The 17,761-nt window shown below is 35.7% G+C and overlaps 1 protein-coding gene across 1 annotated transcript; it reads left to right on the top strand.

Moving 5' to 3' along the window:
• Positions 1-8,089: 8,089 nt before the first annotated feature.
• LOC106059962 (uncharacterized) lies at positions 8,090-15,511 on the top strand. Its single transcript, XM_056042000.1, has 6 exons — positions 8,090-8,250; positions 8,397-8,445; positions 8,778-8,885; positions 11,874-11,999; positions 13,147-13,264; positions 14,017-15,511. The coding sequence occupies exons 1-6, from the start codon at positions 8,200-8,202 to the stop codon at positions 14,252-14,254; spliced, it is 690 nt and encodes a 229-aa protein (XP_055897975.1). The 5' UTR covers positions 8,090-8,199; the 3' UTR covers positions 14,255-15,511.
• The last annotated feature ends 2,250 nt before the right edge of the window (positions 15,512-17,761 follow it).

The following is a 17,761-nucleotide window of genomic DNA, read 5'->3' as shown; positions in this document are numbered from 1 at the left end:
AAGACGTGACTTAAGGAAGACGTGACACAAGGAAGACGTGACTTAAGGAAGACGTGAATTAAGGAAGACGTGACTTAAGGAAGACATGACTTAAGGAAGACGTGACTTAAAGAAGACATGACTTAAGGAAGACGTGACTTCAAAAAGATGTGACTTAAGGAAGATATGACATAAGGAAGACTTGACTTAAGGAAGACATGACTTAAGGAATACGTGACTTAACGAAGACGTGACTTCAAGAAGATGTGACTTAAGGAAGACATGACTTAAGGAAGACATGACGTAAGGAAGACATGACGTAAGGAAGACATGACTTAAGGAAGACATGACTTAAGGAAGACATGACGTAAGGAAGACATGACTTAAAGAAGACATGACGTAAGGAAGATGTGACTTAAGGAAGACGTGACTTAAGGAAGACATGACTTCAAGAAGACATGACTTAAGGAAGAAATGACTTAAGGAAGACGTCACTTAACGAAGACATGACTTCAAGAATACATGACTTAAGGAAGACATGACTTAAGGAAGACATGACTTAAGGAAGACATGACTTAAGACTTAAGGAAGACATGACTTAAGACTTAAGGAAGACATGACTTAAGGAATACGTCACTTAACGAAGACGTGACTTTCTTCCTTAAGTGACTTAAAGAAGATGTGACTTAAGGAAGACTTGACTTAAGGAAGACATGACTTAAGAAATACGTGACTTAACGAAGACGTGACTTCAAGAAGATGTGACTTAAGGAAGACATGACTTAAGGAAGACATGACATAAGGAATACAGGAAGTAAGGAAGAAATGACTTAAGGAAGACATGACTTAAGGAAGACATGACTTAAAAAAGACATGACGTAAGGAAGACGTGACTTAAGGAAGACGTGACTTAAGGAAGACGTGACTTAAGGAAGACGTGACTTCAAGAAGACATGAATTAAGGAAGACATGACTTAAGGAAGAAATGAGTTAAGGAAGACATGATTTAATACTTAAGGAAGACGTGACTTAAGGAAGACATGACTTCAAGAAGACATGACTTAAGACTTAAGGAAGACATGACTTAAGGAATAGGTGACTTAACAAAGATGTGCTTTAAAGAAGATGTGACTTAAGGAAGACATGACGTAAGGAAGACATGATTTAAGGAAAACGTGACTTAACGAAGACGTGACTTTCTTCCTTAAGTGACTTCAAGAAGATGTGACTTAAGGAAGACATGGCTTAAGGAAGACATGACGTAAGGAAGACATGACTTAAGGAAGACATGACTTAAGGAAGACATGACTTAAGGAAGACATGACTTAAAGAAGACATGACGTAAGGAAGACGTGACTTAAGGAAGACGTGACTTAAGGAAGACGTGACTTTAAGAAGACATGACTTAAGGAAGACATGACTTAAGGAATAGGTGACTTAACAAAGATGTGCCTTAAAGAAGATTTGACTTGAGAAGGACATGACGTAAGGAATACGTGACTTAAGGAAGACATGACTTCAAGAATACATGACTTAAGAATTAAGGAAGACTTGACTTAAGGAATAGGTGACTTAACAAAGATGTGCCTTAAAGAAGATGTGACTTAAGAAAGACATGACTTAAGGAAGACATGACGTAAGGAAGACATGACGTAAGGAAGACATGACTTAAGGAAGACATGACTTCAGGAAGACATGACTTAAGGAAGACATGACTTAAGGAAGACATGACTTAAGGAAGATATGACTTAGGAAGACATGATTTAAGGAAGACGTGACTTCAAGAAGATGTGACTTAAGGAAGACATGACTTCATGAAGACATGAAATAAGGAAGACATGACTTAAGGAAGACATGACTTAAGACTTTAGGAAGACATGACTTAAGACTTTAGGAAGACATGACTTACGAAAGATATGACTTAAGGTAGACATGATTTAAGGAAGACGTGACTTAAGAAAAACGTGACTTAAGGAAGAAATAAGTTAAGGAAGACATGATTTAAGACTTAAGGAAGACATGACTTAAGGAAGACATGACTTAAGGAAGACTTGACTTAAGGAAGTCGTGACTTAAGGAAGACATGACTTAAGGAAGACATGACTTCAAGAAGACATGACTTAAGGAAGACATGAGTTAAGGAAGACATGATTTAAGACTTAAGGAAGACATGACTTAAGGAAGACGTGACTTAAGAAGACTTGACTTAAGGAAGACGTGACTTAAGGAAGACATGACTTCAAGAATACATGACTTAAGAATTAAGGAAGACTTGACTTAAGGAATAGGTGACTTAACAAAGATGTGCCTTAAAGAAGATGTGACTTAAGAAAGACATGACTTAAGGAAGACATGACTTAAGGAAGACTTGACTTAAGGAAGTCGTGACTTAAGGAAGACATGACTTAAGGAAGACATGACTTCAAGAAGACATGACTTAAGGAAGACATGAGTTAAGGAAGACATGATTTAAGACTTAAGGAAGACATGACTTAAGGAAGACGTGACTTAAGAAGACTTGACTTAAGGAAGACGTGACTTAAGGAAGACATGACTTCAAGAATACATGACTTAAGAATTAAGGAAGACTTGACTTAAGGAATAGGTGACTTAACAAAGATGTGCCTTAAAGAAGATGTGACTTAAGAAAGACATGACTTAAGGAAGACATGACGTAAGGAAGACATGACGTAAGGAAGACATGACGTAAGGAAGACATGACTTAAGGAAGACATGACTTCAGGAAGACATGACTTAAGGAAGACATGACTTAAGGAAGACATGACTTAAGACTGTAGGAAGACATGACTTAAGGAAGATATGACTTAAGGAAGACATGATTTAAGGAAGACATGACTTCAAGAAGACATGACTTAAGACTTAAGGAAGACATGACTTAAGGAATAGGTGACTTAACAAAGATGTGCTTTAAAGAAGATGTGACTTAAGGAAGACATGACGTAAGGAAGACATGATTTAAGGAAAACGTGACTTAACGAAGACGTGACTTTCTTCCTTAAGTGACTTCAAGAAGATGTGACTTAAGGAAGACATGGCTTAAGGAAGACATGACGTAAGGAAGACATGACTTAAGGAAGACATGACTTAAGGAAGACATGACTTAAGGAAGACATGACTTAAAGAAGACATGACGTAAGGAAGACGTGACTTAAGGAAGACGTGACTTAAGGAAGACGTGACTTTAAGAAGACATGACTTAAGGAAGACATGACTTAAGGAATAGGTGACTTAACAAAGATGTGCCTTAAAGAAGATTTGACTTGAGAAGGACATGACGTAAGGAATACGTGACTTAAGGAAGACATGACTTCAAGAATACATGACTTAAGAATTAAGGAAGACTTGACTTAAGGAATAGGTGACTTAACAAAGATGTGCCTTAAAGAAGATGTGACTTAAGAAAGACATGACTTAAGGAAGACATGACGTAAGGAAGACATGACGTAAGGAAGACATGACTTAAGGAAGACATGACTTCAGGAAGACATGACTTAAGGAAGACATGACTTAAGGAAGACATGACTTAAGGAAGATATGACTTAGGAAGACATGATTTAAGGAAGACGTGACTTCAAGAAGATGTGACTTAAGGAAGACATGACTTCATGAAGACATGAAATAAGGAAGACATGACTTAAGGAAGACATGACTTAAGACTTTAGGAAGACATGACTTAAGACTTTAGGAAGACATGACTTACGAAAGATATGACTTAAGGTAGACATGATTTAAGGAAGACGTGACTTAAGAAAAACGTGACTTAAGGAAGAAATAAGTTAAGGAAGACATGATTTAAGACTTAAGGAAGACATGACTTAAGGAAGACATGACTTAAGGAAGACTTGACTTAAGGAAGTCGTGACTTAAGGAAGACATGACTTAAGGAAGACATGACTTCAAGAAGACATGACTTAAGGAAGACATGAGTTAAGGAAGACATGATTTAAGACTTAAGGAAGACATGACTTAAGGAAGACGTGACTTAAGAAGACTTGACTTAAGGAAGACGTGACTTAAGGAAGACATGACTTCAAGAATACATGACTTAAGAATTAAGGAAGACTTGACTTAAGGAATAGGTGACTTAACAAAGATGTGCCTTAAAGAAGATGTGACTTAAGAAAGACATGACTTAAGGAAGACATGACGTAAGGAAGACATGACGTAAGGAAGACATGACGTAAGGAAGACATGACTTAAGGAAGACATGACTTCAGGAAGACATGACTTAAGGAAGACATGACTTAAGGAAGACATGACTTAAGACTGTAGGAAGACATGACTTAAGGAAGATATGACTTAAGGAAGACATGATTTAAGGAAGACGTGACTTCAAGAAGATGTGACTTAAGGAAGACATGACTTCATGAAGACATGAAATAAGGAAGACATGACTTAAGGAAGACATGACTTAAGACTTTAGGAAGACATGACTTAAGACTTTAGGAAGACATGACTTACGAAAGATATGACTTAAGGTAGACATGATTTAAGGAAGACGTGACTTAAGAAAAACGTGACTTAAGGAAGAAATAAGTTAAGGAAGACATGATTTAAGACTTAAGGAAGACATGACTTAAGGAAGACATGACTTAAGGAAGACTTGACTTAAGGAAGACATGACTTCAAGAATACATGACTTAAGAATTAAGGAAGACTTGACTTAAGGAATAGGTGACTTAACAAAGATGTGCCTTAAAGAAGATGTGACTTAAGAAAGACATGACTTAAGGAAGACATGACGTAAGGAAGACATGACATAAGGAAGACATGACTTAAGGAAGACATGACTTCAAGAAGACATGACTTAAGGAAGACATGACTTAAGGAAGAAATGAGTTAAGGAAGACATGATTTAAGACTTAAGGAAGACATGTCTTAAGGAAGACGTGACTTAAGAAGACTTGACTTAAGGAAGACGTGACTTAAGGAAGACATGACTTCAAGAATACATGACTTAAGAATTAAATAAGACTTGACTTAAGGAATAGGTGACTTAACAAAGATGTGCCTTAAAGAAGATGTGACTTAAGAAAGACATGACTTAAGGAAGACATGACGTAAGGAAGACATGACGTAAGGAAGACATGACTTAAGGAAGACATGACTTCAGGAAGACATTACTTAAGGAAGACATGACCTAAGGAAGACATGAATTAAGACTTTAGGAAGACATGACTTAAGGAAGATATGACTTAAGGAAGACATGATTTAAGGAAGACGTGACTTAAGGAAGACGTGACTTCAAGAAGATGTGACTTAAGGAAGACATGACTTAAGGAAGATAGGACTTAAGACTTAAGGAAGATAGGACTTAAGACTTAAGGAAGACATGACTTAAGGAAGACATGACTTAAGGAAGACATGACTTAAGGAAGACGTAGGGGAATGGGTTTTGTTTCTTGAGGAATAAGAGATCGACCCTTTACAAAACAATTAGATCAATTAGATATATTAATTATAATACACCAGGCCAGGTTCACATTTAACTTCACATTCACGTTCACCTATCCTTTGGTCTGCTGGATCGCTGGGGCACCACAGAAGATCTGCCAATCGTCTTTCTCCATTCTTCTCTGTCATTGGTCTTTGATAGAATTTCATTCTAATGTTCTTTTTGAAAATATTCAAACCAGCCTTTTTACCTGCCTGGGTGGATCACTCCGGGGGGGGGGGGGGGGGGCAAATTTTGAGTTTGTGTTTCCACACAAATTTTCTTTGTAACCTTGTTTATTTTTAAACATGATTTTTTAATGTTAGTCTAGATCTATTACAAATTTAATTACATGATTGGTCCAAACTAATTGATACAAGTACGCTTAATGTAAGCTTTGTTTCATAAAAAAAAAAAATTTTTATTTTTGTTTTAATTATAGACAGATATTTTTATCATTTAGGATTTGAAGAATGGTAAATCCATGCCCGCTATTTTTATCTTCACTATTGAGACTTTCTTTAGCAGAGCAATAATTTATCAATAGATGCATTTTTTGAAATTTACCATTCTGATAGTCTGAATAACGCAACCTTGGTATATTGATGTTCTGTCTGTGATGTCTATGTCTCGGGAGATTGTAATCTCTCATATGTCCAAATAGTTAATTCATTGTTATACATTTTCTGTCACAATTTGGGCATTTAAAATCACTGGGGGCTGTCTCGTTTTTACATAGCTTATATCATCTCACTCTGTCTGTCTGGTACAAAATGTGTACACGTTATTTCTCCCACACCCAAACTCGGGTCAGGCTTAAACTTCGCATTATTATTCAATGACATAGACAAGACATGAATCAATTTAAAAAACAACTGATTTGACCATTAAGTTTTTGTAATTCATTATTTTGTTTAGTAGTAACAATGGAAACTAATACTACAGTATTTATTAATATAGTTGAATCTGTTGATACTTTAAATAATTTTTCATTATAACATGAATCAATAAACGAAAATACTCAATTAGTCTATTATTTATTGGTAATTAATTACTTTGGTTAATATCTAATAAGGGAAATAACTTGCACATTATTTGTAGGTATAGTTTTAAAGAGTTCTTTCCTTTAGATAATCTTTGTGTTTTTTTTTTGTTTTTTTTTAAATTTTGCTTGTTTAAATGTTTCTGTTTCTGGAGTGTTCAATATCTGCGATCTAGAAATTTAATCTCAACTGATGATCAATAGATGGGCACGAAATGATATTTAGCAAAGTTCAACAGTTATTGGTTATTTTATTATGTATTTTTTAAAAATGTAACATAAGAAATTACTTAACGCGTATTAAACATTTGTTTTTTTAGCATGAAACGCAATCCAGTTACTTTAAAGAAGTAATAGTTCCTCTAAGCATTGAATGTAATAGCACATAGTTCTAAAAAATGTTATCTGCAAATGAACGCCTGCTTTAAAAAAAGTAATGATGCATACACGATGACTAGATTGTTATTGCGTTGTCCTATTCTGACTTGTAGTAGTGGGTCAACCATTTTATTCTCTAGCCAGGGCCCCACCTTGCTACGCCAGTGATCCTGGGCCCTTTCAGGCCTACATAAATCTAGGCCTACACAACAAACATATTAAAGCCACATATTTAACTTCCTTTTTGTGACATTGGAAAAAAGAAAAAGGCCAGACATCCTTGAACTGAATGGCTCATACTAAAGATAAACAAATTTTATTCTCCAAGAACATCCGGGAAGTACAACAAATGTCCTGAATTCAAATGAAAAGAAAATGTAGCTGTAAAGAATTTTTTTTTATTTTGAAGTTTACCTTCCATTCCAGATCCTGTTTCTTTTTTAGCGTACCCTTGAGATGAAAAGACCGTTTAAATTTTTGTGTGCTCCGTCGGTAACGACTCGAGTAGTTGTGTTTACTGCAGTTTACTGAGCGCCTAAAGGCAGCACGGAAAACCTTTTCCCAGGTAACCCTCCGCCCACTGGTTCACAAATGAGATTGGACCAAAAGCGTTCTGAGCATGCTATAAGCATGAAAGTAGCGCTATATAAATGCTATTATTATTATTATTAATAATATTTGCAATAATATGCAACATATATACACATATTAATTTATCAGAAATATATATGTCTCATAAATTAAAGTAAAGTTCTCCTTTAAGACCTTGTGAGCTATAGAGCAGATGATGTAAAGTTCATCTGTTTATGTGGCCTACGGTTAATGAGGGTGTCATGTGGCCAGCACAACAACCAACCGCCAATACTTTTCCCAAATTATGTCTGGTACCCATTAGAGCTGGGTGGACTCAGAGCCGCCCAGAGATCCGGAAATTAAAAATCCCAGTCTCATCAGGATTCGAACCCGTGACCCAGTTCAGAAGCCAAGCACTTTACCGCTTAGCCACCGCGTTTTCTATATATTTCTGATAGGAATAAAAAAAACAAATCTGGCTTTTAGAACTAAGGCATTAGACATTGGAAGGAAAAAAATTGTTTGTGCTTATACAATATTTGGGTCTGCAGGCAGGAAGTAAAATAGGAAATAGGGGAACAGTGGGGTGGGGGGGGGGGGATAGAAGCGAGTATCGTTAGAAGTCTATACAGAAAATATTTTTTTTAAAACTTTTTTTTCGCCATTTTTCTCATCCAAAACATGTTTTGATCTGGATCGCTCTATAAAAATGCGTGTCGTGAAGAAATCTTTAAAGTAAAACGGAGTCTGGTTACTGTCTTACCCCAGAGAGATGGCTGCACTTATAATCGACATGTTTCTGGTGTCTTTATTCGTTACAATGGTAAAACAAATCTAACTTTTTTTCTTACAAAGTAATCCGTATTTTTTTTTTATTTTTAAAATTAAAATACGTCATTATTATATTATAATTTTTGGTTATTTATTGACGATTCCACTGCTAAGAATAATGTCGTAATTAATTTGTAGGTTCCTTCATCGGAGGCTAACGGATATCCCAAATTGCAAAGATTTGATGGTAATTATATGAACCCGTTTCTAATTATAGTATTTTATCTATCTATAAGATAATATAAAATGAGATAAGATAATTTTATTTATTCAATCAAATGGAAATTCAGTTTGTCTACAATTGACAACATCAGCGTAGATACTTTACAAAAACTATATGGATGAAAAAATTCGAACAACATTCACACACGAAACACATACACATGCTTGGCACTTGAATTCTAAAATTAACTTAAATGTATTTACATTGCATTACATTTTAATTGCATTTATAATTTTGAAAAGTTTTTGATTTGTTTAATATGTCACTGCATATAAAAGTAAACTTTTCTTTATAAGATGGAGACAATTACGACGCCTGGTTTGATTTCACAAACAATGTGATCAGAACTGCACCTGATATTTCGATCTATAATGACTTTGTGGGAACCGGATGTAGTACCAGAGGTAAGCAAGTGAAATCCTCGTTCCATATGCTAGGACAAATTTTGTACAAATGCACTTTCTTCCCTAGCGCTATTGGAGCATGGAATGGGTTGCCTGAACCAGCCAGGAAAACCAGTGACTTGGCAGAATTTAGGTCATCGGTTAATATGAATGACTGAATGCATGACGCGTAAGACGTAATCATCTTTTTTTTTAAAGAAACGTCTGTAATATATAAGATAAGATAAGATAAGATAAGATAAGATAAGATAAGATAAGATGAGTATTGCAAGAACGTGAGTACTTGGCAATTTGATTATATCCATCACGCCTAGGTCAACGTTTCTCAAACTGAAGCGGTTCACCCCGAGAAGAGTCACAACGTCCTATAAGTTTGTGGAAAGGGGGGGATGCGACGTTATCAAACTTTAGAAAAGGGGGATGAAAGCGCAAGGTAGGCCAGTTCACTTTTTAAGGAACAAAAAAAATATGTAGTTTCATTTTAGTCGTTCATCGACCTTCGGCGGGCAATGGTTATGCCTGTGCTAGATGTGCTAAAATATGTAGGTCGCAGCTGGGACTACGTAGCCCAGGGAAATACTGCATTCCTCATTAATCTTTGGACTCGATGACAAGCCACATTAATATTATTGTTCTTTGTTTGAATAATAATAAAAATTAAAATGAAAATATTATAAAAAGTCTGTTGGACCGTTGGGGTACAAAGCAAGACTCGTCGACCGCCTTTCTCCATTCCTCACTGTCTTTTGCCTTAGTTAGAACCCCTTTCAATGGCAGGCCCGTCCATTCTTTAATGTACTCCCATCTCTTTCTCTGTCTGCCTCTTCTTCTTGTTCCTGGTACTGTTCCCTGAAGGAAGGTCTTTATATATATAATATATATTTATTATAGTATAGGCAAATGAAAAATGTAAAAAATTTTGAGTTTTTCTTTTTCCTCATGAAATCCTTAAAACCCTCCCGGACCTCTACGCAGGTGTTTAACGCACTCCTCTACTCCTTAGCTGGCTAAGAGAGGTGTGCACTGTTTGTTTGGGTGTTGGGGGGAAGGGATGTGGATGGTAGATGTTTAAGCAAATAATGGCCTAGCCCAGGGGTTCTCAACCTGTGGGTCGCGACCCCCCTTGGCGGTCTTTTGACGATTTGCCAGGGGTCGCCTAAGACCATCGAAAATATGGATTGTTATTAACTATTCTTCTATTGCTGTATGCGTGTGTGGTGGGGGTGGGGGAGGGGGTCGCGGCAGATTGAGGGATTGTAAAAAAAGGTCGCCGAGCATAAAAGGTTAACCTTTGGCGAGCTGAATTTTGAAACTAAGATCAGCTGATATAATTTTAGCTGTATTAGAGAAAAAGAATTTTTAAGAAAACAGCAATATATTGAAAAAAAAAAAAAAACACTTTTAAAAGACTTATCTAAGGGGTGGAACGCCACAGTTACAGCAATATATCTCAATACTCTAAAGGAAAAAAATCTGAAGCTTGTGACCCTTAGGCTGTTTGCGGGCACACAACCTGGCAGAATCAGCGACGCTACTGGCTCCATGGTATAGGACATTTGCTTTCATATCAGCTGCGTGAAGAGGAGGTGGGGGGGGGGGAACTGGTGTGTGGGCGACATCGTTCCGACTATAACTAATGCCCAGGCATTCATCTCATATTCGTTGTACGAGATGAATCGTTCTAAGACTGAATGTGTCCAACACTAATCTGTTATTGGAATAATTTGAGTATTCATATAATTAAACTCTATTTTAAAGATAGAGAAGCACTGTTTATCTTTATTGAAAGTCCTAAATATAAAAAAAACAAAAAAAAACAATAAAATCTTGCTATTAAATAGATCTGTATTACATTTGTTTCTAAAAAGGTGAAAAAAATTAAGTGGCTTTCCCCGACATGTCAAATGTATTTCACTATTTACATATGTCTACACTCTGACAGAACAAGCTACAAAACAAAGCCAAACTAGTTGATTTTTTTTACCGCAAAGTCCAAACATAACTGTTATTTTTTTTTTATTGGAGATTTTTCCTATAAAACAAGTGTCACGGGAGCTAAATAATTGAATGTCACTGTTACCAATTAACTAATTTTAACACTATTTCAACGAGTAACAGTTCATCTTTGCATCAAATCTCCTTAATTACCACACAAGAGATACAAGACACCGATAGCAAATACAAAAAGACACTAAAACTCGTTTGTTCTCTGGCAATCAAATCATTAAATAAGAACAATCTGATATAAACTTTTTACATGTTAATTATGAGTGAGTCTGGTGTGAATGTACATTTAGTTGTTTATAGTTATAATGTTTTGTTTGGTGTCATGCACAAATTGTAAGACAAATTTCCTTACGGACAATAATTATAATTATTATTATTACTATCATTTTTATATAAATTTTAAGTCAAAGAGTTAAACTTTAATACATTGTGGTCACTAAAAAAGTGCAAAATGTGAGTGTCACATATGATCATAAATAAGACGCTCCAAAAGTCCAGACTTAAATGTCAAGGATGACTGCGTTTGAAGCTTTAGATGAATAGAGCTTCAACATTGTCGACTTGACATAAACTGTATTGATGTATTTGAAAACGCGCTTGGGAAGAGCTCGGAACCAGACCTCACAATTGGCCCTACAAAACGTTCCACGAGCTTGGATGCCTAGGTTAAGACGCAACTCTGAAGTGCACAGACGACATTCTCATCATCTATGAGTGCACTATAACATATGTCTTTTGAAAAATTTGTAAAAGTATTTATTTGTAAAAAATATATAGCTTTTTGACAAATTGTCCGCTTTTTTTAGCGACAAATTAATCATACACTTCCTTTATTTCGTATATCGGATTTACCAAAAAGCTATCTATTTATAGTTATTCCGCCATGTATGAAACGCTGCTATATCAAATTGTTTCTCCATTTACTAGCAAAATATAAATATTATCAAAAACTAAAGCATTGTAATATTCATTGGTGTTCAGGTGTACTAAAGCTGACCGTGTCGAAAGATGATCCAGATAGGAAGCGATTGTTGTTTGATTTGTTTTTTGACAACCCTCAAGGCTGGGTTTTCAACCTGGGAGACTCAGAGACCAACAATGGATACGGTAATTTCTTTTTATTTAATATCTGATTTGTTCTAGTTTTTATTGTTATGACTATATATTTAGTATAAGTTTTGATTCTAATATTTATGAAAAGAGTTGGGAAAAAAATCGTTAAAGCTAAATCGCGAGACATGAGAAGAACAAATTAAAGTATTTTAAAGAACTTGATATGCATATTTTAAAAATTATTTTGAAATAGATCTTTTTATTATTGTTTACTGTTAGCATAAATAAAATAAATAGTTTGGCTTCAGAACATCCAAATATCTAAAATGGAATACAAAATTTGGTCCACAAGAACTTTGTCATTTAAACAAAAAACAAAACATTACAATGTTCTTGCTCATACCTTAATGTACATACTATTTGTAACGACTGGCATGCGGTGACGAATCCAGTAGAGTGCCAGTACATAAAAGGGAGGAAGCAGTTTGCTGTACCTGTTCCCGTAGAAGTAGTAACCTAAACATGTACCAGCAGCCTCTATTTTGAGTATCCTTGACCCTTATCATGCAAGACGCGTCTATTCTCTCATCATCCTCTCTACAGAGTCGGCATCGTGTGACACAGCTTTCTCTGAATCACCAATAAACACGCAACTTTGAACATGACTAAGGCGGCTTGATCCGAGACCATTTACTTATAGAAGGCCTTAACTCAGAACTGCAACGTCACAAACTGTGGGTAGTTTAGACCGATAGCTCGTCGCCACGTCGTACGGACCTGTGACGTGGCAACATGCTATTGGTCTAACCTGCCCACAGGTTGTGACGTTGCGGATCAGTGTTCAAGCCTTCTATAACAATTGGTCTCGCTTGATATGACATCATGCATCTTTTCGGTCTGGTCTCTTCACATCCCTCTTTAACTCTCTGCCCTTTGTTGGACGTCTTTCAGCTATTAAACCAAAGAGTCGGTCTCCTCTCACAGGCCAGTTCCCGAACTAAAAAATCACAAGAGAGCGGGGCATCAGGTTCATGTTCCAGAAAGGAAGGCGTATTTCCATAAAGTATCGGCTCACTAACTTCTGCTATACGCCGGAGCCTATTGGTGATAACAGCTGTGGACGAGCTATATTCGTGTTTGTGTTTATTATTCAAAGATGTATCACGTGATTTTAATTGTGTTAGTATGTTCTCATATTTAGCTGGTGACGCCATGTCCCAAGGAAGAGACGCAGAGCTCCAGCTGTATGGAAATTTAACGGGCTGGTTGAGCGACTTTGGGCCCAGTGGCAAAGCGTTTACGACAACAAATCCTGCAAAGTAAGTAGGACAAATACGTCTTATCAAAGTGGAAGAACCCCTAAATCACTGCAATGTATCTCAATGTTGCTGGGTTTAGCTCCCTTTTCCTTAATAAAAAAAAATTAAGTTCCACCAATTGATTTTCTATTTTTTTTTTTTTTTTTTTTTGTTGATTAATGTTTTGTTAATTAAAATAAATAAATATATATGTAATTAAAGCTTGATCCTAGAAAAAAAAATGTACGAAAATTTTACTGACAGACAGACAGGCAGAGTATGTTGATATAAGCTTTGTAATGATATTAAAAGAACTAACTCACTAAAAATACACGTTTTATTCCTCAAACGTCTGTCGGGATCTCTTTTCTTCAACGTTCGCACCACTATTTGTTGACTTAAACTACGACAGACAAACCCTCGGTTTCAAGAGAATGTACTCAGCTTACACAACCAAAACATCCGCCCATCTTTTCTCAAGGTTACAACAGAAGAAAAAAAAGTACATACACTCCTTGACAGAAATTATTTACGTAATTCACACATCTAGCAAATTTTATTGTACAAAATCCATTTTTTTTCCTTTAAAAGGAAGGTTGGAATGTAAAATAAGACTATGGATTTTTTGCAGGGGGGGGGGGGGCAAGTCTCGGCCTATGACCCTGGTCATAGCTTTAACTTTATTAATACTTTCTAGTTATGTAGATTATTAAAGTAAAAAAAAAACTAGTGCTCCGGTTAAATAAGAAAAAATGGGGACTTTTTTTTTTCAGGACAAGGTTGACTCTATTGGTTGGAGACGAGCACGTGGTTTGGATAGGTGATGGTGACGCCACAAAGGTCAACTACTACAGCAACCCAGGCTGGTTTGCTCTGAATGGCCAAGTAGAGAGTGAAGGGCCAGTCAACCATGACCTATACCTGGCTACTAACGGGGTGATCACGATGTATCCAGGCCGTACTGGATCAGGTCTTTGTAAAGTTGGCATCAAATTCATGCCAGCTATTTGAAAAGCGCGGAACTGCAAAATGATTAATTATGACGTAATCAAATTTTGTGTTTTATTTGTACAAGTCAGTTATTTTGAATTTAACCAAGTATTCAATAATCTCTTGCATGTCTTATAAAAACTGAGAAAATACAGGGTCGCCCAAAATTTGTTACCCCGTAGATAAGTGTTTCCCAAACTGTGTTCCGCGGGAACCTAATATTTCGCGAGGGCTGAATATGTGTTCCTCGAACTAATGTAACCCGGAGAGAAGTAATTCAATAGTAAAGTTTTTCACAGTTTTCGCAGCTTGTGCATTTTTTTTTGTTTGATCAACCGTTGGGATGCACGGGCCACACGGATAAACTTAACCAACGTGTACAGTAGATAGTTTGTTCACATGTTAGATTTTTTTATTACATAAAACACGTTTTTACAGTGAACTTAATATCACATAGGTAAGGGGGCAACATATCTTTACTTTAATATTCTCTGTAATAAAGTTGAAGCTATGAATTTGAGCCTTAGGTTTCAGCTTGCACCCCTCTGTAAAAAAAAAACCTGCGGGCGCCCATGATTGAAGGCTTACACATTATTACATATACATATGGTGTAAATCCAGACTTTTTTGCAAAAAGCGAGCATCTGTGTCATAGTAGCTCAGAATTTTGAGGATAAATATAGTTCATATTATTTTATATATATAATTCTCTTCTTCCCTCAAGAGTTTGGACGAGAAGAAGAAGTAAAGGAAAGATCACTCTCTTATTTCTGCAATTTTTTTTTTTAGTTTTGAAAAGATTTTAATAATTTCTGGATATTTCCAACAATTCTTCGTATATTTTGTTATAAGTTATAAAATGGTTTGATTTAATAATTTACACCTAGAATTAGCGCAGGTCCTTTGAAAGTGCGGGGCACACTGCGTTCACATAGGTGCCTAAGCCGGCCCTGCAAAATAACGGCGTATGCTACGCCGTGGGTCGACTAGTTTAATTGTAAATCTTTAAGGGTTAACTTAGCTGTGTATTTTAATGATAAATTTATGTCGTTATTTTAAGAGTCCATTTAGTAAAACTGATATCTTTATGGTGTTAATAATATAAGTACTTTAGGTCTAAACGGAATAATTGTGTTAAGAATTGTGATTTTTGTTTTTTTACCTTTTACATTGAATGACTTAATAAATGTTAGTTATAAAGTGTATGCAGGATGAAGACATGTATATAGATTTATAATGTTTAGCAACATAATGAAATAAAGCACTTAAACACACTCATTTATTTTAATTTTTTTCAATTCGGGAATTCTCTGGTTAATTTCTTACTATAGCTGAGGAGATATCAACCCAATCTGTCTGTCAGTTACTTCGCCTAGTAGCATAGACTTTCAGTATTGGAAATGGATTGCGCACACCAAGGAAGTAAACAATTCCTCTTGTGTTTGTGAATGACATATTAGAATACATGTATTCTGTATTCTGTGTACGGCTAACGAGGGTGTCATATGGCAAGCACATCAACCAACTGCCAACAAATGGGAGGTACCCATTCGGGTTGGTTGAACTCAGAGGCGCCCTAAAAATCCCCCCCCCCCAAAAAAAAAAAAAAAAAAAAATCCCAGTTTTTACAAGGATTCGAACCCGGCGCTCCTCGGTTATGAAAAGAAGCGATTTATCACTAGACCAAGGTGCCTTCCATATTGCGATGAGGTATATCACATTTGTAAGTACATGTACTTATTCATAAGTTTCTTATAATGTTACTTTATCCTAGCTCTAGAAGAAATAAAGGCTAATATTGCTAAAATAGCTTTTATAAATAAGATAACTACAGAGGTCATCTTCGAGTTTGAAAGATAAGTATTGTTGTATTAGTCACTCAGCTATCGTGATTTAATAATTGATCTAATTTGATAAAAGCCTGTGACGTGTAATGTAGACTAGGCTATTTAGACATATAGAAGACAATGTTGCAATATGACCACTTTGAAACGTATACCTTTATTATTTACAAGTGCTAGATCTCCAAAACAAGATAGAATCGAAGACACGATAGGCCTACCATTTTTTAGAAAATTTTGTTAAGAACATTTAGATCTCGAAACTAACATAATTAGCTTAGAACTGATGAAGGTATTCAAACTATAGGCAGATAATCCATCGCAGAATAAGTGAATTGAAATTCTAGGGTTATTTTTCTTTGAAATTGCACCACACCATGCTGGAGGACTTCTGTATAAACCGTAGCTGTATATTAAGCATATTTATAAAAAACCATCAAATGGAAAAGAAAGTATATGTGTCTCAACAAATTCATGGGCTTATAATTTATGCTAATAATTTTTGGATTGATTAAATAGAAAGATTTTTTTGTGTCTGAAATAATTAAAAAACCAGCCGATTTTGGTAACAAAACAAAAAATAAATAAATAAAAAAAACATACTAACGGATCCTCGCCCAGACCGTACAACAGGTTTTAGAAATTTACTTTTAAAGCATTATTCTCTATAGTTACATCAGTAGAACAGACTAGAGACCAAACATAACGAAAAAACAAAAGTCTTGTGTGGGCGCATTCATCATAATTGAATGTCTCATACATTCTGCATTGCTGCACTGTTCTTTGTCGTGAATAATTTTTTGTATTAAGTAGAGCAGTGATGCCCAAATTACGGTACGCGGGCCACATCCGGCCCGCGACGTGGTTCTATCCGGCCCGCCGAAACGTCAGAACAAAGTAGGGGTTGAAAATGCATTTTTTTTTCTACTTAAGGCCCTCACTATTAACCTTTAACACATGTGCGTTTCTGTAATGGGGCTCTGAATGTAGAATCTACTTTAGTGGAACATGAGCCAACATATTTAGTTTGTAAAAAAGAAAAAAACATGTATAAAGGCCTTAGAAAACAAATATGACGGCATTTTTTTTTATTTTAGCCGCAAATAAAAGATTGTTAAACTACGCCTAGAGATTGGAGGATTGATGAGAATATTTACACAAAAAAAAAAAAGCTAACTACAATGTTTCTCACATTTTAAATAGAGAAATGAAACCACTATCCGAAGCGTAAAAAAAAAAAAATTAAACTTCCAATGTCTCATTAATTATTGTCCTAATCAAATGGTTTCAGGTTGATTTCATTTCATTTTTGAACCTTTTATGTCATGTGGCCCGCGACACGTGTGTTGGAAATAAAAATGGCCCGCAGGTCGAATTAGGTTGGGCATCACTGCAGTAGAGGATTACATTGCCAAAAAACACATTAGAAACAATCATTAAGTTCCATGCTTTTGTAGCAATTAAGGTAAACCTCGTCCAGACATTGTTCCAACTTGACGATCATCAGGTTGTCTATTGTCTTCTGTTGTAGACACAGGTACGTACACGAACGAAGTCCTTGGTATTGGAATTATTTTGAAAGGAACTGTTTCTAGTTTCCATGGAAGCCCAACGGTTCTAAGAAACATTTTTCTTTAAAAGGAAACCTCAGAATTTGCGCTATTCAATTTTAGCTTTGTCATCATAG

Source organism: Biomphalaria glabrata, chromosome 9 (genome assembly GCF_947242115.1).
Source record: "Biomphalaria glabrata chromosome 9, xgBioGlab47.1, whole genome shotgun sequence".
NCBI lineage: Eukaryota > Metazoa > Mollusca > Gastropoda > Planorbidae > Biomphalaria > Biomphalaria glabrata.
The sequence above is the reverse complement of the archived record's forward strand: the minus strand, read 5'-3'. Positions and strand labels throughout refer to the sequence as shown.